Source organism: Camelus ferus, chromosome 15 (genome assembly GCF_009834535.1).
Source record: "Camelus ferus isolate YT-003-E chromosome 15, BCGSAC_Cfer_1.0, whole genome shotgun sequence".
NCBI classification, from domain to species: Eukaryota; Metazoa; Chordata; class Mammalia; order Artiodactyla; family Camelidae; genus Camelus; species Camelus ferus.
Window position 1 is genome coordinate 1,927,430 of NC_045710.1, and position 22,819 is coordinate 1,950,248.

General features: G+C 54.7%; 1 protein-coding gene across 2 annotated transcripts in view; it reads right to left on the minus strand.

The window, feature by feature from the left end:
* The window catches only part of EIPR1 (EARP complex and GARP complex interacting protein 1), a 77,739-nt gene that overhangs the window by 53,533 nt on the left and 1,387 nt on the right, over positions 1-22,819 (minus strand). For both annotated transcript variants that reach the window (XM_032496950.1, XM_032496949.1), the window contains exons 2-3: positions 17,567-17,650; positions 7,701-7,833 (exon numbers count right to left, since the gene is read on the minus strand). In XM_032496950.1, coding sequence (XP_032352841.1) covers positions 7,701-7,833; positions 17,567-17,650 — 217 coding nt within the window. The remainder of the gene's footprint in view (positions 1-7,700; positions 7,834-17,566; positions 17,651-22,819) is intronic.

The following is a 22,819-nucleotide window of genomic DNA, read 5'->3' on the forward strand; positions in this document are numbered from 1 at the left end:
GTGGCTGCCCCTGATGCGGGAGCCAAGGGCTCAGGGGTTAGGGCTGGAGGGAGACAGTTCTCACTACAACCTTGTATGCAGCTAGAATTCTTAAACAGGCACATGATCACTTTCACAGCAGCATGTTTTTAGGTAAAACAAAAATGAAATAAAACCTAGACATCACAGTCCCCGAAGAGCCCTGCCAAAGTGGGTGCCCGGGGAGCCCCGTCCAAAAGGGCTCCGCAGTCTCCAGCCGAGACAGGGGCCGTCCGCCAGCCTGCCCTGTGTGCGGGGAGGCAGGGTCCCCCTGCCCCGGGACTGGGGGACAGGCTGGCTGACCACCCACGGCAGAGTGACAGGCGGTAAGAGGCTCGCACTAAGTGTGGACTGAGGCGCAGCTTTCCAGGGCGGGGGTGGGGGGTGCCCAGCCCTCCTGTGCTGGGACCTGTGTGGGCAGAACTGCCCTGGCTATTTCAGCTAAATCTCCGCTGCCCCTGGGCTTCAGGAAGCCCTGGGCGGTTGGGCTGCTGTGCCTGCCCGACAGTCCAGCAGGCAGGCACTGTGGGCGGATCAGTGTCTGGGGCAGGCCAGCCCTCGCACCTGGGCCTCCGGACTGGAAAGCAGAAGTGTTCTGCACAGGATGCTCGAACCCTAAGAACTGCCCCTTGTGCATCTCAAGTTCCAGTTCGACAGGGTGTCCTGTGTTTTCTCCGGCAACCCCACCTCTGATGTACATGCTGATCTTAGCTTCACCACAAACGGGTAAGAAGGTGGACGTGTTACCTCCTTGCCCGTGGGGACCCTGGGGGACGGCGTCTCATTCACAGAGTCACCGGGGCCAAAGCCCGCGTGAGGGCCCCACCCACGGGGGCCCCACCGCGGCCCATGCCCACACAGAGTCTGGTACAGGGCGGGGAGGGGGGAGGAGAGGAGCTGCGGAGGACGAGCTGGCCTGAGGTGACACAGATTGTGACAGGCAGAGATTTGGAGGAAGAATGCTTGAGGCAGAGAGATTATTAGCATGAAAATCAGCCAGAGAATCAGGAAAGCACAAGGGAAGGGGTGTGAGAGGAGCCCCCCCACCGCCCCGGGAAGGCGGGTGAGGTGCAGCGGGAGGCCGGGGAAGGAGGGCAGGCAGGGGGCAGCTCCCAGAAGACCTGGGACTCGGGGCCCTTCACCCGGCCCCCAGACCCCACAGGCACGCCCAGCTTCACAGACACCAGGGAGGCTCACAGAGGGCCCCAGCTGCTCCAGGTCGAGGGGAGAGAGGTGGGCTGGGCACTCGGCTCCCAGGGAAGCGCTGCCAGCCTCTGAGAAGCAGAGGTGAGGTCCTGCATCCGTGTTCTAGAAAAATTCCTTGTAGGAGTCAAACTGTCAGGGTCAAGGTGAGAACTGAAGGCCCAAGCTGGGCTCCTGGGGGGAGCGGAGGGAGGGGCAAGGTCCTCGCGTGCACCTGACCTTCACCCTCACCCAGCGCCATGGGACCCCTCAGGCTGCCTCCCACACCGACCACCAATTACCCCCACCCCACCCCCACACACACGCGGTCAGAGCAACAGCCTGGCCCGGCCCAAGCTGCAGGCCTGGTCGATGGCCGAAGGTCGATGGGCCCTGGCCCGCCCGCGGCTCTCTCAGCGGAGCGCAGGGAACACGCCCCATATTTCTCCACGCTGCCCTGTCAGCCCTTCTGCAGCGCTCTGATTCCCCGAGGCCCCCGCGCCGGCGTGATCTACAGTCTTCCTGACACTTCACCTTCCTCTGCTGAAAAATTCATCCCAGTCCTAATGGGGGATGCTCTCCCGAGTGCGGGGGCGCGAGATTGACTCCGCCGCGTGACACGGCTGCCATTCACCCACCCTCCCCAGCGCGGGCCGAGGGGCGCCAGCCGCCAATCACCAGAAGGCTGCTGGAAGCCTCGCCAACCCTGGCGGCCTCCTGCCTGTACTCTCCATCCGGGCTTCACCTTTACTGCTTCTCTTTGTTTTTAAAGGGCCTCTTTTGGTCTTCCTGAAATTTCACCAGCATAATGAGAAGGTTTTTCTCATTTTCAGAGTACTTACACCTTTTTTTAAAGACTATTTTCACAGTTTTATGTCTGGCGAGTCACAGGACCACCGTGACTGACTGACCCTGACAGAGGAGGAGGAGCAGGGCCGCCGGGGCCCTCAGTGTCATGGCCCCCTCCTCCCAGGGTCTTGTGAAAATGCAGATCTGGACCCAACACTCCCCCAGCCCTTCAGTGGCTGCTCCCCATGCCCAGCCTCAGCCTTAAATGCCCTCCATCCGGGAAGTCCTGCTTGTCCTGGGACCTGGTGCAAAGGCGGGTAGTCACCGCCCCGGCCCAGCTGTCCACAGACGCCCGCACCACGCCCAGCCCCGCGCTGCACTGGCCCCCACTGCCCCCTCCTGCGTTATGTGTTCATCCTGGAGCCCTCCACCTGCCAGCTCCTCCAGCAGAGCAGGCCAGAGAGCAGGGAACCCTCACATGCAGAGGTTAGGCCGCCTCCATCCGCAGCCACGCGCCTATCAGTCCCTCAAGGCCACACCTCCCTGGCCACACCCCCGTCAGTCCCTCAAGGCCACACCCTCCCTGGCCACGACCCCTCCCAACCATGTCCCAAATAGCCTCAACCGTGAGCAACCCGGAGAAGATGCCTTATTAATAGATCGCAGAATGTCAAGGTCTCACCTCTAGTCAAAAACACAAAGGCAAGTCATGCGCCGGCAGAGGGCCTGCTGTGCGGCACACAGAGTGAGGGAGGCCAGAAACCTAAACAAGACAGAACCCCCAGCCCTCCTGCACTGCTGGTGGGAATGTAGTTTGGTGTAGCCGTTATGGAAAACAGTATGGAAATTTCTTAAAAAAACTGAAAATAGACATCATATAATCCAGCCATCCCACTCACTCCTGGGCATATATCCAGAAAAAGAGAAAACTCTAATTTGAAAAGGTACATGCACCCCAGTGTTCATAGCAGCACTGTTTACATTAGCCAAGACACAGAAGCAACCTAAATGTTCATCAACAGAGGACTGGATAAAGAAGTTGTGATACACACACACACACACACACACACACACACATACACACAATGGAACACTATTCAGCCATAAAAAAGAATAAAATAATGCCGTTTGCAGCAACATGGATGGACCTACAGATTATCATATTAAGTGTAGTAAATCAGAAGAAGAAAAGTATCATATGGTATCACTTACATGTGGAATCTAAAAAAAAAAAAAAGACACAAACGAACTTATTTATAAAACAGAAACAGACCCACAGACCTAGAAAACAAACTATGGTTACCAGGGGAAGGGGTGGGAAGGGATAAATTGGGAGTTCGGGATTAGCAGATACTAACTACTGTGTATAAAACCAAAAAACAACAAGGTCCTACTGTACAGCACAGGGAACTATATTCAAAACCTTATAATAACCTATAATGAAAAACATGTGAAAAGGAATATATATGCATATAAACGAGCCTCTATGCTGTACACCAGAAACTAACAACATTGTAAGTTGACTGTACTTCAATGAAAAAAGGAACCCCCACCCCAAACCTCTCACATAAACAAAGGCTCAAAGAATCCACAGCTCTGTCCCCCAGAGTCACACGCTTAAGCCCTAACCCAGCACCTCAGAGTGGGACCGTGCCGGCAGACAGTGCCTCTACAGAGGTGATTAAGGCAGCCGAGGCCATCAGGGTGGGGCCCTGATTCAGGAGGACCAGTGTCCTCAGGACACACCGGCACACAGGGACGACCACATGAGGACCTGGGAGAAGCCACGGAGAGAGGCCTGGAAGGAACTGGCCCTGTGACTCCTGGCTCTGGCTGGAGCCCCGGAGCTATGAGGGACACACTTCTACTGTTCACGCTGCCATCCACGGTGTTTGTCACGGGGACCAGAACAGCCTAAGATGGCGCCAGGTGCCTCGCACGGCACGGGTCCAGGCCCCTCCCTGCGTCTCCAAGGAGGGCTGGGCTTGGGAGACGCCAAGGGCCAAGGGCACAGAGGCACCAGGCCGCGGAAGATCACAGCAGACGGCACATCTGGGGCTGAGGGAGGGTCTGCACAGTGTTTTTTAGTCTGACTGGGAAAATTAATTCAAATTGGGCTGTGTCAAGCACCCCCCGGTGGCCTGAAACCTGGAGAAAGGACCATAAACAAAGTGCACTGATAAATGACAGGGTATTAAGCTGTGAGGAGGTGTCCAGCGGGGAGCCCAGGGGACCAGGTCTTATTTAACATCTTCATTAGTGATCTGGAAGGAGCAGTAAACAGCACATTAATTAAATTTCCAGATGATACTAAATTTGGAGGTGCTACAGAAAGTCAGATGAGGACAGAGAAATGCTACAGATGGGACCCAGAAAGGTTGGTCGGGAGCGTAAGAAACAATCCAGGATTCAGCTTCCAAAAAAAAGAAGCTAATTAAAATTAAAACCTCGCCCTGCATTCTGGAACTCCACAGAAGCCCTGAACGTGCATTAACAGCAGGATTAAACTGCAACACCCCCGCCTCACAGCAGCACGACTCCCAACGGCCAAGGCGTGGAAGCAGCCCCGGTGCCGCCAATGGTGAGTGGGTGAGAAGGGCTGGTGTACACGTGTACACACATGGCGGTTGTTGCCCAGCCAGAGAGGGAGGGCATCCTGCCACGAGCGACAAGGATGGACCTTGAGCGAGCTGTGCGAAGTGAAATGAGTCAGACGGAGAAAGACAGGTCCCGTGTGGCCTCACTTACAGGGGGTCTGAAGAGGACGAGCCCCCAGACACAGAGAACAGGACGGTGGTGGCCAGAGGCACGGGTCGGGGGAGGACTGGGTGAAGGGGGTCAAGAGATCCAAACCTCCAGCTATAAGGTAAGTGGGTCCCGGGATGCGGTGCACAGCACAGCGACTGTCGTTAACAATACCTCTCGTGTATTTGAAAGTCGCTGAGAGAGTTTCCATCACAAGAAAAATGTTTAACTGCAGGAGGAGATGGATGTTAACTGACTGTGGTGACCGCTTCATGAAATACACATCTGAAACCAACACAGTGTTACACATCAATTACATCTCAGTAAGCTGAAAACGATCTTAATGAACGAAAAACTGGACACTCACCTAAAGCACTGGGCACATGAGCATCAAACGGTGGATGGCACTGTCGCCAGCATCACCACATTTCTTGTATGTAGACAGGGTGACGGTGACGGCGCTGGGAGCCGTCAACACGCGACTGGTCCGAGGATCCGCCACGAGCCCTGGGGTGGGGGCCTTGACCCAAGTCCTCTGCGGGGGACCTCCTGGCCCACATCCCTGTCCACGCTGCCGCGCCGGCCTCCACCCAGGCCTCGTCGCCCAGGCCAGGACCTCCAATGGACCACACCACACCCCCGCACCCCTCGGGCCAGGCCATCCAGAAACTCTGCTTCCTCTTGGGCAGGACGGCAAGGGACAAGCACGCTGGGGTGGGCGTTGGGGGGGTGTTTCTTCTTCCTAGGCCGCCTTACACTGATCAGAGGGGACTGTTCACCGGAGCAGGTGGCAACAAAATGCACACTTTCTGGCCAATGAAGTTAATCATATCCACACCCTAAAGGCATCAGTATTGAAACAAAAACAATAACTTGATCCCCAAAATCACAACCAACAGACCTCTCTGATCAGTATTTTATGTGACTGGTTTCCTATCTCCCACCAGGCAAAGTGCCCCCAGTGAAGTACTTCCACTGAACCCAAACCAAAGAGGACTTGACAAATACGCACCTCAGGCTCACGCGGCTCACGTGGCTCACACGACTCACGGAGCACACGCGGCTCACAGAGCACACGCGGCACATGCGGCACATGCAGCACACGCGGCACACACGGCACACGCAGCTCATGGAGCACACGCACCTCGTGGAGCACACGCGGCACACGCAGCTCAAGCGCCACCGCAGGCCCACCTGGCCCCGCCCTGGGGACACCACCCTTGGCCGACACCGTGGCTAGTACACAGCTATTCCAGTGAAGAGAGGTCCGTCCACTCTACTTTTGAAAGCCACAAACGTGAGACTCTAAGTGTTAAAATAAAAGACGAAACACTGTCGTCTCCACCCCATCTCGCTCTGTTCGGTGCGAAGAGGAAAGGCCAGCCTGTGCCAGGCCTAACGCCCCCTCCGGGGCAGGAGCCCGCACAGCGTGGGAGGGAGCTGCCCACCTGTACGTACACACATGAGCGGGGAGCCACTCCAGTTCCCCGGTTATTTACAAGGCTGGGTGGGTGGGTGTGCGGCCCCTGCGCTTATCATGGTGCAGACGTCTACTAGTTTGCATGTTGCCATAACGGATGTAAGTTAAACCCTGTTATTTATAACACGTATCAATTCCAAGATTACTCCAGAGCAGGCTGTTTCTAGACACCGTGTAGAAGCCACATTGCTGTGGTTCCTGTCTCCTTCCTCCCAGTAAGGCCCACAGAGAAGAGTCCAGGATTACACGTGAAGGGGGACACAGCCACAGCTTTAGGAGAGGACCGTTCCCACCTATGTGGGAAATCAACATGTATTCTTAGTTGTTGGAAAAAAATAGCTGTTTATACAAAAATACAAAAGTAGGTTACCCTCCCAAACATGCTCCAGGAAGACTGACGGTGGGACCACCAGCCACCGTAGCCTCTGGGTGGTAGCCGAGTTCACCGGAGACAAGGCAACAAAGGAGAAACAAACAGCTCCGACCCCGACGCGGGAGAGAAGGGGGGGGCCCACGGGGGCTGCTCTCCGCAAGGGCAATGGCGTGCTCAGAGGCTGAGAGGTGAAGAACACAGAGAGGAAAAGACCTTTCAGGAGACAATTATTTTTCTCCAAAGAAAAGGTGTGTTAAAGGTGGGTGGGGGTGAAGTTAAAGTGGAAAGAAAATGCAGAATTCTATGAAAGCAGAGTCTGAGCACAGGGTCCCAGACACGGGCTTCCTGGTAACCACGCTGCTACCCTGTGAGACGGCCCTGAAGCTCGAGGGCGAAAGGGAGGAGGACACAGAACCTGTCACAACGAAGTGTCTAGAAACTACGGGCACTACCCCGCGGGGGGTCAGCGAGGGAAGCATTTCAGAAACTACACAGCAAAACACACACAGAGATCTTATTCTGGCTTATTTAACAGAAAAAGACTGAGTTTTTCCCCTAAAGCCAGGATGTGAACACTGACAACGACAGAGGAAGGAGAATCAGAGCGGGGGTGTGGCCAGTTCAGGGCCACAGGCTCTGGATGGACACCACGTTCAGAGGTCCCAGGACCGGAGTGCAGGCAGCAGGAGGCAGGGGGAGGCTGTCAGGACACACAGCACGCGTGTGCCAGGAAGCCCGACAGTCACAGGCCGTTACCTCCACGCTGCTACCACGCGCACCGACAGGCAAGGCAGCCACCCCCCGAGGGCGCAGCTAGTCACCACAGGGCCGCCACGTCCCCCGGGAGGCCTCAGGCCATCAATGGTGGCCTCCGGCATCACCCCCTGCCCCAGGTTCGGTGCTCCCGGAGCAGCTGTGATTCCAGCTCCGGTGCCGGGGCTGCGGCTTCACCGCGTATTGTCACTCTGTGTACCATGGTGGCCCGCTTCCCGGTGAACGCAGCGCGCACCCCAACAGCACACTCAGCGCTCCCGTGCCGCTGCCGGCCGGCAGTGCCAGACCAGCCCGGGCTGGCCCCCCACCCCCGGCGGCGCCCGGGCCCCGGGTACTCACTCCTGTTGTAGCAGGTGGCCAGCACGCCTCTGTCGGCCGGGCTGGCGCTGATGTGCCAGATTTCGCCCACCTGGTGGAGGAGCACGTTTTTGCTGATAATGTTATTCTCGTCGTCAAAGTCTATGATGTGGATCTGCAAACACAAGGAAGGGGCAGGTCAGAGTCGCACCCTCTCCCCGGGCCTCCGTGGATCACGGGACGACCCAGAAGCCTCGGATGCACTTTTCAGCTCTCCAGTCAACTTCTGTTCTTCCTACACAGACAGGATACCTTCTTTAAGCTCATCTGACTCTACTCCTCTCAAAAGACGGGTACGAAACCCTATATAGCATTAAGCTTGTAAGGTGTGGGGGGTGTGGCTCACAGGCAGAGCACGTGCCTAGCAGGCACGAGGTCCGGGTTCAGTCCCCAGCACCTCTGTTAAAACATAAGTAAATAAACCTCATTACCTGCCCCAACCCCCAAAAAAAGACTTGAAAAAAGATTGCAAACTACAGAACACCACCCCCAGCCACATCCACTGCTGAAGAAATGACACACCAAAAACTCTGTCCCCGACTGGCTTGGCTGGGCCATGGCTGGGGCAGGGCCAGAGTTGGCCAGGACCATGCAAAGCAGCCAAGGACGCCCAGACCGGCTGTCGGGGGAGAACCGGGCTGCCTGATGAGGCCAGGCCTGGCCCCACCCCGCCCACCCTGTCCCCAGTGGACAGAACTCAAATCACATCGGGAGCAACCAAGGTGGGGAAGAGGTGAAGGGGCTGCACGTCAGCACATCTCAAACCTCGTCTCCAAAACGAGGCCAGCAACCATCAGCACTTACACAGCATCAATCATGGCGGCGAGACATTCGGCCTCCACGCGAAGAGTCACGGCGAGCTGCCACCGCACTTTTCTGGGTAACTTCCAGAGGGACGAAAATGATGTTCACAACTTCTCATACATACCCAAGTCACCGGGAAACACACAGATTAAACGTTCAAAACCTAAATGTGTACTAAGAAAACCATCGTGGATGTGCACAAAGATTTGTATCCAAGAATGTTGACTGTGGCGCTGATTATCGTAATGCAAGTTAGAAGCCACCTGAGCGTCCGGCAACAGGAGACTGTTCAAACAGACCGTGGCGTCTGACTGTAACGTGGAACCGTGAAGCCATTCAGTGTCTCGCAAACACGGCCCGGTGCGCGGGAAGGGCCACCGCAGACGCTTCCAGGGCACCGACCAGCAGGTGAGCTGCACGCCCTCGCGGGTTACAGGCAGGCCGGCCTGCCCGGGAGAGCCAGGGAGTGAGCTGGGCGGGGGCGGTTACAGCTGCTTTTTCTTTACTTCTCGGTGGCTTCTCTTTATGTTTGACATGGTTTCATGATTAATATGCACAACTTTGCAATCAGAACAAACATTAATGCTACTTTGAGGCCGTTTCCATGACACTCCATTCTGTGGGTGCGAAGGTGGCTGTCGCGTCCTCCTGTGCGGGTCCTCATGTGAAAATAGCCCAGCCCCTGAGGGGTCGCTTTGGACTCAGCGTAGAATTCAAATCCCGCCACTGCCGCCTACATCCTGAGCCTCAGTGTCCCGAGAGCTCCTGGGATCCCTGGGGGCCGTGCGCATCCCACGTGGTGCAGCCCCACCGCCAGCCCCCTCCCTTCTCTTGGGCAGAGTGGGGAGATTAAAACCCTTACTAATGTTTTTATCCATAAAACTGTTTTCAGTCAGCTTCTCCCCACACTCATGGCCCAATGCAATTTTCACAGTGGGTTTGGAAATGTTCCTGGTGGACAACTTCTAAATTATAAAAGTCACATGTGAACACAGACTAAAAAGCAATATACAAATCAGGAAAAACTTTTATGTTGTTGAGGGAACAGGAAATTATTTTCTTAAGCATCTGGTATTTCCTACTTACCAGAAAATTCAGTGACACTTACAAAAGGATGCACTTAAATGTACCATTTGTCCTTTCCCCAAATCCCTCCCTCTGCGACGCCCAGCAGCACCAGGACCACCACACGGGGGAGCACTCGAGCTCCGGCTCAGAAGTCCTCGTGGGCGGGCTCTGAGGACCAGGTGAGCCACATCAGGGGGTGCCAGGTGAGGGCGCCATCCTCCCCAGTCCTCCCTGCACACGGGCTCTGACTCCTGGCTGGAGGGCCAGCCTTTGGGCCTGACATCTGACCTCCTCTCTGCCGCCCAGCACTCCTCCAGAGCCCTGCTCCCGCCCGGGGACGGGTTCCCACAGCCTCATCAGAAAGCCCTTCTTTGTCATGAAGACACGAAGCACTGCTGTCCAACCAGGCTCTGGTACCTGAACCAAACAGGCCTTCCCTTGTGTTCACTTCTTACACTCTCAGGCACACTGACATCGGCCCCTACCCAGACGGCCAGGGGCGGGGTTTGGGGGCTGGGGGTCAAGATCCTGCCAAGACCATCTCTCCTAATCTGACACTGATAACAGTCCTCAACCTTCTTCATTAAGCTTGAGAGCCCTGAGACTTTTCCACAGTCCTCATTTACACAGGCTCACAGACAGGTCCAAGGAATACACCGTGGTGAGATGATTCAAGCTAGGCACGTTCAGAAAGCATGGCGAGACGTCACCACTGCAAACAAACAGAGATCAAAGGAATGACGGCTAATACGCAAAATGCAACAGGCACCGGGCAACTCCACGCACACGGCTTCCTCTCATCCTTAAAAGAGCCCCGTGTAACACTTCATTATCAGCCACGATCACGGCGAAGAGACCGAGTTACAGAGTTGGAGGTCTGTTCCGTTGGAAACAGGATTCCAGAGCACATGCTATGAATCCCACACCATCGGGGTGCACAGGGGGCCCCACGCCAGCCTGGGGGGCCCACTCCCTGCAAGGCCAGGCTCTGCACTGCAGCCGGTCAGCGGAAGATGGGACAGTTCCTGATTCCGAAAGAAGAGACTGTACTTAACTGTCTCCTCACAGGGCCCACGCTGCCCCTGGCTCACACACAGCACAAAGAAACGTCCTTGCTGCATAAATGTATGCGGTTCCAGGCCAGCTCCTGAAACGAGCGACATAATGGAGAAAACACTGCGATCACGGTGAGGGCAGGAGAGAGTGGGGCGCGACAGGCAGCGCAGCCCGCGTCCACTTGGGGGGCGGGAAGACGCGCGCTCACCTGGGCGCGTGCAAAGGCTGCTTTCAACTCTTCACACCGTTGCGAGTTCTGAAAATGCTTCTAACGGCTCATGATGAGGCTCAAACTCATGTATTTTGACATTATCAAAATTTTAAAGTTGGATTTGCCAGTGCAGGGCTGAGGGCATAGATGACACGCTATAAAAATTTAGGAGCTGCAGTTATAAAACTTACTAGGAAGCCTGTGAAGATGAGCTTGACCAAGTCTCCCCCATCCTGGAGAATCAGGGCTCAGAGAAAGCTGCCCAGGTGTGCCTGGACGGCAGGTGGGGACGCCTGGCCGCAAGCCCCGCCTTCGGTCTCACATCCCCAGTTTGCTCTGCTCCCGGTTCACGGCAGCAGTCCTGTGAAGCCCGTTTCCTCTGCCGTGCGTCTGCCTCGGCAGGATGTGCTGAGTGATGAGCGGAATCCGAGAGCTGGGTTCCAGGGAGGACTGGCCACTTCCCGGCTGTGTTGCCCCGGGCGGTCACTGACTCCTTCTGGGCTCTTGCTTCAGTGTTACCTCTGAAGGTGAACTGAGGGAACTGCGTTTCTAAGATCTCTTTGATCTAATGGAAACACACACTGATCCTCCAGCTAAAGCCAAAGTAACGAGAGTTATCAAATATGCTACACATTTCCCAATGCTTACGATGCCCACAGCGTGACTGCCATTTACCCATCCCTATTAACACTCTTTCCTGGAGCAAATAAGCCCCAGTGTGCTAACAGTCCCATCTGTGACGCCCAAAGTAGGCTTGGAGTCCAGGAGAAAACGACCCCACGCTCCACGACCTCCCGGGGCCCAGCAAGGGCATGTCTCCGTCTGTAAGCAGGAAATCCAAGACCAGGGTGCCCACGTGGCCGGATTTTGGTAAGGACCCTCTTCCTGGACCACGGACGTGCATCTTCCCACTGTGGCCCCACATGGGGAGGGTAACGGGCTCTGTGGGTCCCTTATATGAGGCACTAACCCCACATGAGGTTCCACCCTCAGGGCCCCAGCACCTCCCAAAGGCCCCACCTTCTAACACCATCACCTGGGGTTAGGTCCCAACACGCAAGTTTGGGGGGAACACAAGCGTTCACCCCACAGCGAGTGACAAGATGGTCAGGGGCTGGAGGAAGTTGGGACCTGAATGGGTCACTGGGGCGTAATCAGCAGGGGAGGCCAGAGCCTCAGACAACATGGGGTGAGCAGTCCCTGAAGTGAGAGGGGAGGGAAGACGGGCGGAAGGGGCCCTGGACGCCCCAGGCCCTCAGGCACACACACCAGGGCTCCAGGCACAGCCAGGAAAGGCCCATAGACACCCCCATTCACCGGCCCAGCGTGTTCAGTCAGAAGCAAAGACGGACCCTCCGCAACTCCCACGGCACAGTGCAAACCCATCTGGGCCGCCGGGGCTCCAGGGCAGCTTCGGGGACCTACCCCTCACAACCCCCACGGGCCACGCCACCAGGGGTCTGAGCCGATTCTCCCCGACACCTAGACCAATGACTCGGATGGAATTTACTGGATGCCCAGGCCAAGGGTTCTTGGATAACATAACTTCTTGGGTTTTCTCTTTTAATTCTTTTTTTTTTTCTTTCATGGAGGTGCTGGGGATTGAACCCAGGACCCCGTGCATGCTTAGCACACGCTCTACCCGAGCTACGCCATCCTGCAATGTAACTTCTCCAGACGGAGGAAAAACTACACCAGAAAGAAACCTGGTTCATTTGTCTGAGGATGTATAACAGGACACCAAAAACACCACGGGGCATCAGAGGACTTCCATGTGAAAACTGTGTGCATTTGCCAAACAGGCCTAATTACTGCAATTTTCGTGACTTTCCTTAAAATGCATCCATCCGATGACAACCGGCTCCGAGCCAGGCAGCAAGAGGGCCCTGGGCCCGCGGCTCTGTCCTCAGAACACCCACAAGACACACCAGGACTGGACAGGAGGGGCAGCAACTCGGAGAAACACAGCTACAGGGCGAAAACAAGCAGACACGGCACCAGAGGCCGGTGACGTTAGAGGGGCGCCTGGACAGAACCACCCTCGGCCGAAGCGCACACACAGAACAATGGCACTAACACACTTACGGACAAGTAAGCAAACCACAAAGGCACACAGCCGCCTGAGAAAGCGCCAGCGTGCGGCCCCCGCCTCCAGGGGCACCGCCTCCTCACTGGCTGTGCAGAGAGGGCGGGCCTCTCTGTCCCCCTGGCACCCACCCCGTCTACCCAAGACGCGGGGGAAGCAGAGAAAATCCTCGGGGAAGGCACAGCACAGGAGCAAGCAGAGCCCTGCAGCCCGGGCCCGGGTCCCAGGGGCTCCTGGCTTCTCTCCCTGAGCTTCCCCACGATGGGAGGAACACCCGCCCTCCTCCCGGAGGAGGGCCCGGAGACAGGAAAGACTCGTCCTGCTCCCAGCACAGCGGGCCCGGGGCAGAATTCAAGGCACAGAAAAGAAAGCAGTCTGCCAGACAAAGAAAGGCTAGCCACCACGACAGCCCCTAAACTCAGAAAAATAGCAGAGCTGAATTAAGTAGTCGTGATTCAGGTGCCGGGCACTTTCTGGGGAACGAATAGTTGCCTGGAAGGAGCTGACGGCCTGAGGCCAAGCCAGGGGCCAGACGTCCGAGCAGCCAGCCCCTAGGCCCCAGGAAGGGCCGAGCTCCTGCTCTCAGACAGAGGCGGTGGGGGGAGGCCAGGCTGGCGGTCACGCGATGCCACTGTCACAGCTCCCATGGTGTGGCAGGTGCTGCGGGCAGGGGCGTTGGCCTGTGGGAGTCCCACATGCACAGCAAGTCCCTAGGACACACACATGCACACACACAAGCAGAGCACATGCTTTATAATTAAAGGACATGTTTATGCCAGGGGAGGAGGTGGAGAGCAGAGTAGATGTTTCTTCCACAGGGTCGCCTTGGAAACCAGGTGACTGCTGAAGGCGACTCCCTCTGTTTGGGAATGGGGCCAACAGCACCTGCTCTTTCCAGGACACAGGTGTGGGAACCCCAACCCCAAGAAGGGCCTCACCTGCCTGGGTACCTTTTGGGCCCTCAGTCCTCTGGGGGCTCCCGGACCAGGACCCACTGTCACTGTGGTTCTCTTTATCTCTTGTGGCATTGCAGATGGGGACACGACACTGCAGATGGGGACACACACATGACACTGCAGACGGGGACACACAGACGACACTGCAGACAGAACACACACACGACACTGCAGACGGGGACACACAGACGACACTGCAGACAGGGACACACAACAAACACTGTGGACGGGGACAGGACACAGGGGGAATTGACAAAGAAGCCCAGGGCTCTGAGTGGGGATGGGATGGGGCAAGGAGGCGGGACGTTAGTGAGATGGTCTTCGTCACCTTAAGGCACACTTGGCAGTCATCTTTTAAGAACACTGTTGGAAAGCAGAGGGACACTACACCTGTCCTCTTGGAGACGCAGGACCCACCAGTGCTGTGCTCAGCCCTTCCCCAGGGCCCCTCTCTTGGGCGCAGGCATCACCTGAGATGTTCCTGTCGCATGTGGGAGGAAGCACGTGCGTCACGTGTGGAAGCGTGTCACGCACATATGCAGGGACCCAGGCGCATCGCATGTGAGAGGCCACGTGTCGTGTATGAGGGGAAACGCGCGTGTCCCGCGTGCAAAGGGACAGGTGTGCCACGTGTGTCTCCAGCAAACGTGTCCCCACACGGTCCGGCCCGCCTGCTCCTCTCAGCCTCCCCTCACCCCAGCTTCCTCCCAGGGAAGGCGCCAAAGTTCCCTGAAAGCACAGGGCCCCCACTCCCTGCAAGTGACGAGCTCACCAGAGCCCGCGGCCTTGCTCAGGCGGCCGTGCCTCTCCATGATGCGGGCTCCGGAGCCCGCGGCAGGAGATGGGCGCCCCCTCCCGCCCCTCTCCTAAGTGTCGCTGCAGTTACCGCCCCCTGGATCCCCGTGTCATCGGAAGCTCAGCTCGAGCGCGAATGTGCCTCTGTGTGCCCCGCACAGGACAGTGGCAGGACTCGGAGCCCGGTCACTGCACTAAGCAAGTCCTGCTGAGGGAATGAAAGAATGGATGAATGGAAGGACGTGGGTCCTGGCCACACTCGCATCTTCCCCGGAAACCAGCACGATGCCAGCATCTCCTGTCCCCCGCACCGGCACTCACAGACAAAAGACACTGCAGCTCAAGTGTGGAGACGGGAAGTTAGAAGCCTCGTCTTCCCCCCTTTAATTCAGCTGTGGCCAGCAGACGTCCCCAGAGCCGGAGGCTGCAGGCCTGAGTGCGCAGTGGGAGAGCAGCGGGGCGACAGGGCACGCAGCAGGCCCGCGCGGAGCACTCGGGGCCGCTGCACTGCGGAGGACACAGGAAGGGCTTCCAAACAGCTGCGAATCTGTCCCTGTTAAAGTCAACTACTCTGCTCTCCCAGACCTTACCACTGGGCAGTCGCGTTGCTAAGACCGGGAATGAAGGAGGCCCAAAGCCTCTCACTTACAATGGAAACGTCCCTCTCCCCAGGTCCGAGGTCTGAGGTCCGAGGACCGTGTCCTAGAAGCCAGGACCGTTCGCAGAAACGACGCCCGCTCCACGGCACGCGGAGCCGTGAACGACGCCTGTCGGAGGAGGCCGATCTCACCCCCCGGACGATCACGGCTCCCATGGCAGGGCCACAACCCAGGGGCCCCTGCAGCCTGGGCCCAGCCTGGGCTGATCTCACGCCACAAAGGATTTCAGGAAGAGCAGAGCACTTCCCGCCACGTGGGGCTGATCCTCTCTCAGTGTCAGAGCCATGCAGGAGAGTTTTGGCTGAGAAAACCAGGTACAGAGTCCCTTATTAATTAATGCCTTACATCGCCTCATCTTGGTTTTAACCCATGAGTTTCTCTTAGCTTTTAATATTTTCTAGGAAAATCTTATAAGCGTCCCTTATTAAGTAATAACAATAATTTCTTCCTTATTCTCAAGAATGTTCTACCAAAAAAGGGCAATGGTGCAGCCTCGGAATTGAGAGGAACTGAAAAGGAAGTGGCCGAGAAAGAGGCAGTTAGGGCCTGCGGGCAGGGCCAGGTGGAGGAGTAGCACCTGCCCCTCACAAGGTCTGCCTGGCCCAGCCCTGGACAAAAGCTCTGGGCTGACTGACACCCGCCCACCCGCTCAGCGGGCAGGGGGCTGCGCCAGAGGAAGGAGCTGGGCCTCCAGCACCAGCTCCCTGTCCGTCATTTGGCGAGTCTTCCTCCCCCTCCCCTCAGGCAGCGTCCCCCGGACTCATGGAGCCTCCCTGGGTCTCCTCTTTCCCTGTGAGACAGCCGCTCACTCCCATCTGATGTTTTCCAGGAGAAAAGTGACAGCACATCCATCCACGTTCAGAAAACTGGGAATCACAAAGAAAGGACTTCTGTCACAAACACCCGCATCCCCTGAAGACGACCACAGCTCGAACTTGGAGCCCTTTGGACCTGTTTCTTCCCAGTCTTTATTCTACGCAGAGATTCATTCTGTCCTTTATCTACTGCTTTAGTGGAGGTATGATTGACACAATGCGGTGTTAGTTTCAGGAGCACAATGCAATGAGTCGCTGTTTGTACACACTGCAGTATAATCCACTCTCTTCTCAGCGATGACACAGCACATGCGGTCTTCACATCTCACTGAGTCAACTAAGAATTTTCAGGCTGGGACGCTTGTGAGTGACCAGGTTCAACCAGGCTGGACCATATGAGTCTGCCATTATAAATGGGAATTTCATATCATCCAAATGTTTGCACAATGTGATTGCTTCTAATTTTTTCGCCATCACACGTACCATTACAATAATATGCCTTGTATAGAAAGCTTTTTCTATGTTTTGGGTGTAAGAACTGCAGGTTAAATAATTTGAGCACTTACTTGTGAAGCTTTAGGTATACACATCATCAAATTAGTTGTCAAAAAGACAACGCTAATACACACCCCCTCATCAACTCGGGAGAGTGAGGACGTCACCACGCCCTCCCCGGCACCGAGTATTCTCAGGCAGCGAGTTTAACGCCATTTCCCCGCAAGCGGCCGTGGTAACTGGCCGGGGGCCTACATCACGCGACACGACCTCCTGTGCATTTCCCAGGATCAAAGGCAGGTGCACCTTCACAGCGCCCCCAGCACCGGTACATGGCTCCACCTATCTGTCAGCCAGGAGGAAAATGAAGGCCAGCGAGGTTAATCCATTCGCACAAGGGCGCACGTCTGTGTCCAGCCGTGGCCTGAACCTCAATCGTGTGGGTACCTAACATCCGTTCCACCATGGTGGCCGGATCAGCACATGGGCCACACTGGTACTCTCTGTGGATGACCAGCAGTGACAGCTTGCAGTGCTACGCTGAGGTGGGCCATGGCCTCACACAGGCCCAGCTAGATAGAGTGCTGTGAGCAATCAAAGCGGCCACCCCTGGCCGGGGTCGAAGGGGCGATGCTGACCACATAGCCCAATTGCTCTCCAGTCACTTGCACAGTAAATCCTATGTAACCACAAACCCGCAGCAGTAATGTTACACAGAATAAGATTAAACTATTTAATTTAATCATTACGTACAGTTGGATATGTAAATCCCAGTGAAAGTTTTATTTCGCGTGTGTGGCATTAATTTTCTCAAACGTTGCTTGAAAAATCAAGAACAAAATGGTTATAAAACTAAGAACAGGCTTAGTGCTGAACATGTATACATTTGTCAGAAATAGTTACCTGATTATCATATTTTAGAGACTGCGTCCCAACCAAAAACCGGATGGCATCTGTCTCTGCAGTTTGAGGTGTCAGAGCACGTGCCTGCGGGGGGAAGGAAAAGGCACACACATGTATGAAGTCAGATTTAACAGACAGACTGAAAAGGCACTCCCCTCCTCTGCTGCCGCCGGAGGAGCAGCTGGCGCCAGGCATCCGCAAGGCGCTCGGAACGTGCACGAGCGGCCCTCAGCTCCCGTCCACTCAATGACCCGACAATCCCACTTCAGAGCTGTGTCTGGAAATGGCAGTAAGAGGGCACAAGAACTAAGCAATGACGATGTACACTGTGCTTTTAACAAAACCAGTATTTACTTTCCAAAGGTCCCAGATTGGTTGAACAAATGAGTCCTCAACAACAGGAGCAGAAAGTGGCTCCCGGTGATGACAGAGCGGGTGGTGTACGCCAAGTCCCCGCAGAGCCAAGAACCCTGAGTCTGTTTCAGGGCTACAGGGAGCTGCCACAGTTGGGAAAAGCAAGATCCCGGGAAGGCAGGGAAGCACAGAGAGAGAGGCCTGACCGACGGGCCATTTTCACCCAGAGGCGCGTGTCAGTCTGGAAAGCGTGGCCAAGCGGTGACGCCGAGCAGGCCTTCTGACAGGCTTGGGGGCTCAGTGCACAACGTGCGGGACCCACCCCGGAGGAGGGGCCAGCCAAGACCAGGCCGTGGTCACAGGCCAGGCCTGAGGGTGTACAGAGTCAGACACAGCTGCACTGGGACCAGCTCCTCGGGCTCACGCGCTCAGAGCCGGCTCCCTCAGAGCCGCCACGGCTGTGACCATGCAGGTCCCCGCAGCCCACGCTCTGACGCCTGCGGGAAGCAGAAGCCCCCCCCGCCATGTGCACATCCTTGCCCCAAGCCCCATGCATGTGCTAATGTACACGGCAAAGGGGCTGTGATTAGGGTGTGATTGGGTTAGGATCTTGAGAAGAGATTATACGGAATTATCTAGTCACGTGGGTCCTTAAAATCAGAAAACCTTTCCTGGCCATAGTCACTCACAGATAATTGTGGTAGTTAACACCAGGCCTCTGCGGTCCCAGAGGCTGGACATCCATGATCACCTATGATTTCCCCTCCCCTTCGCCGCCAGACTTCACACTGGCTCAGGCACAGAAAGCGGTTCTCCCACGGCACTGGCTTCCCCACAGCCCCAGGGTCACGGCGTCACACCCACAGCCGGCCCACAGCCCGTGCTCGAGCTCCCAGACCCCCGATAAGGAGCCCTTTGTGTCCCATCACCCCCGCCCCTGCCGTCCTCCCTGACCCCCTTCTCCTTCCTGACTCTCCCCTCTTCCCCATGGGTATCACTGTGGTCACTCAGTGGTGGGTGGCTTCCAAATGTCAATCCATGCCCCGCTCGCCAGCTCCATGACAGGGCCCCCGGGCATCTCTGTCCCTCAGCCACACTGAGCCCAGTGCCCCCAGACCTGCTCCCCAAGTTCACTCAGTGCCCTGGCCCCCCTCTCCTGACCGATCACACTCAGTGCCCACGTGGCCCGGCCCTTCCCCCTCCTCTCCATCCCCACCGTCACCCACACCATTTCTCGCTGAAATCCTATTTTTATGACCTACTGTGATAGGAAAGAACAAACCTGACCCCATATGGATCTGTTTCTTTAACTTTTGTATTCTATTGCTTTGACTACAAGTTAGTCAGTAAAGGGATGTTGCCTATAAGCTTACATTATACATAATGGCCCAACTCTGGGAACCCTGCCTCCCAGGTGATGAGCGTTAAGCTAAAATACCTGTGTTTAGCTCACAGGAAACTTCCTGACCAGACCCACCTGGGAATGACCACAGGAAGGACGAAATTAACGCCTCCCTCTGGAGGCTGAGCGCAAGCAGGAAACGTTCGCCTTTACTCCCTCTCCCTTTAGTATAAAAGCAGCATGAATTCTAACTCAGGCAAGATGGTTCTTTGGGACATTAGCCCACCATCTTTTTGGTCTGCTGGCTTTCCAAACAGAGTCGCTATTCCTTGCCCCGACAACTCATCCTTCAATTAGCTGGCCTGTGGCGCCACAAACAGTCCAAGCTTGGACTCGGTAACACTCTCAACCAGCTTTCCTGACACAAGTCCCTATATTCCAGCTCCTCCTCCACTCGCCACCTCACAGAGCCAAATCGGGACCCCAGGTTTTCAGACGGTGGGCTAAAGGATTCACGTCTCTTCTCAAACTCAAGGAAATCATACAAAAGCAGGAAGGAGAATGAAAAGCAGAAACACAAACTCCATATTCACTGAAACTTGGGAACATCTCTAACCCAGAAGCACCCTGAGAAGAAAGCCTCCAAGCGGAGAGGGTAGGACCCAGAGAAGATGCTGAGCGGGTGGGGAGAGCAGGCAGCAGGAACGAGTGCTCCCACACACGCTTCAACAAGAATGCGAGCAAGGTTGGGGCACCAGTGGGCATCTCCCCAGGAAGCAGCCTGGGGCTCCGGGGAGGCTGCACTGTGGCCAGCTGGGCTCTGCCAAACTCCTCCGTCTTGGGGTAAGTCACAGCTCAAGAATTTACTCAACAAAACTCTGTGCCGCAGGAGCTCCTGGCAGCCTGGCGTGGGCCTGGGCACCCCCACCCAGGTACACGCACACAGATCGGGCTGCAAGCGGCTCAGGAAGGCACGTCACGGGACTGTGACCTAGGGAGGCAGCCGGAGCCCAGCAACAGCACCACCGGGAGGGACAGGAGGCCAGAACAGCAGGAAAAGACCTCAGAAGATGAAAACATAGGGCAGACGCCACCACAGGAGGGCCAGAACCTGTGACTGCACAGGGGATGCACACGAGACTCAGTGGAGCAACGAGCCCTTCCAAGACCGGAGGAGATAAAGTAAGGCAACCCGGACGACTGACCTGGAGCTGACCCAGTGGCGGAGACGGAAAACAGAGCCGCTGCTGGAGGGACACAAAGACAGACACCCTAACGGACAGCGTGTGCAGTACGTGAAGGCGCAGCGAATCTGTAAAGGAGGCTGCAGTGTGGCTTTGTGCTCAAGCCTGTCAGCTCAGGTGCAGGCTCTTCGTGCACTGGTTTGGAAGCAGCGTTTCCTATTTGATCCCTGGGACTGTAAGTCCTGTAACATAATTGCCCTTCCTGTAAGAGAAAGGGTCCTGGGACTTGCCCAGGATTGACAGTATTACTCGTCTAACTAGTGGGGATTTTCAGACATCGCCTTGCGAAGTAAGTGTGACAGGAACAGCACACCCTCGCCCGCCCAGGCTGCGGTAATAGAAACACAAGAACTTAGGCACCCGGCTCGAAAGGATACAAGACAAGGAAGTGGAAACTCCAGGAAGAGAAACCAGCGCTGGCGGGCACACAGCATTAACCAGGCAATACAGGCCATGCGCACAGAAATAAGGTGAGACACTGAACTTTACATTCAGATTGTTTCTGAGCAAACATCCTGAAAAGCTGGCTGCACTAGTCACAGAACACTACTCGAATCAGCAGTCGACAATAGTACGTAACTAGAAAAACCAGAACCCTGGATATGGATTTGGCAACAGATTGCACTTAACTACACTGGGAGTCTGAGGGAAGGCAAGAGAGCGTAGAAAAAGCCAAAACCCTCACGCGACATGGGCCCCGTCACCAGATCATATCCAAGATATAAAAGCAGCCAAGTAAAGACTAGAAGAAATCGCTGTAAAACATTGAAAGTGGTTGTCCCAGGGTATCAGATAAGATGCAAAGGGAGTGTTTAGGGCCTGCTGATTTTAATCAGATTTTCAGCAATTAACTTCTTTTTTTAGTTTCAGACTTTTTATTTGTAAAAGGGAGATAACAAAACCTACCTCAGAGGGCACCGTGGAAGTAAAATGAAACGAAATATGTAAAAACATGGAGCACGCAACCTGGCAAACATTGACTTGATGTTATTAGGAAAGGCGGTTATTTATTTTTTACTATTATTGAGAGAAATACTGCTTGCATTCACAGCAACTAACTTCTTAAACGACTCATAAGAATTACTTGATTTAAAATTTTTAAATATACAAAAGGGAGAAGAACTAAAATTGTGAACACAATTCAAAATGTTGCAAAAACAGGAATGTGCTCAGGAAACAGGAATGTGTCTCTTGTTTGCACAACGTACCTCATCTCAGCCTCCGAGCCTCACCACCTTCAATAATTAGATCCTTATCTTCTACGTAAACTGTTCTCCAAAGTGATTTTAACATCACTGACAACCAAACCTCCACTATAACTTCTAGCTCTTTTGTGTTTACTGCAGTAATGGTGCTTCAGATTCAAGAAAGTCACGGCCCACAGAGCTGTCCAAAGTAAATAAGTGCAAAAATCAGTTACTTCTTTTAAGACAAAGAAGAAATTCAGATAAAATATTTGATGTCGAAGGTAAGGATCCACTCCACTGATCTGTCAGAATGCCAGGGAACGACATTTTGTTTCCTTAAAGATCCGACACTGAAGATCAAAACCTCCAGGTTATTTAGGAGATTTCTTAAGGAGATCAAAAAGTTATGAAGTAGCAACAGAGGAAGATGCACAAGGTCAGGGAAGCTTCTATCTCCCCCACGCGCCCTGTGTGCACACCCCCACGTGCACCTTGTTAAGGAGACAGCAGTGTAACTTTGTGGTTAAGAGGCTTAAAACAAACAAACCAAAAAAAAAAAAAAAAAAAAACAGAAGACAAATGAACTTAAATATAAAACAGAAACAGACTCAGAGACATAGAATACAAACTTGTGGTTGCCGGGGGGAGGGGGATAGGGAGGGACAGACTAGGAGTTCAAGCTTTATAGATACTGACAAGTATATATAGAATAGATAAACAAGTTTATACTGTACAGCACAGGGAAATATAGTCAAGATCTTGTAGTAGCTTATGGTGAAAAAGAATATGAAAATGAATATATATGTATATTCATGTATGACTGAAAAACTGCTGTACACCAGAAGTTGACACAATATTGCAAACTGACTATAACTCAATTAAAAAAAAAAAAGAAAAGAGGCTTTGAAGTCGGTTTGGGTTTAAAGCCTGCCTAGGTTAGAATCTCTATCATTTGCCAGTGAGGCAGCCTCTTACCATAGGAAAAATAACACCTCCCTATATGACTGCTGTGAGAATTAAACAAAATATCTGTGCACTGTTAGGCAGAGTGCCTGAAACACAGGTATGTTCTCAACAACTGGAAGTTAAGGCACCAGTCCTATGGGACAGAGCCAGCGGTCAAACC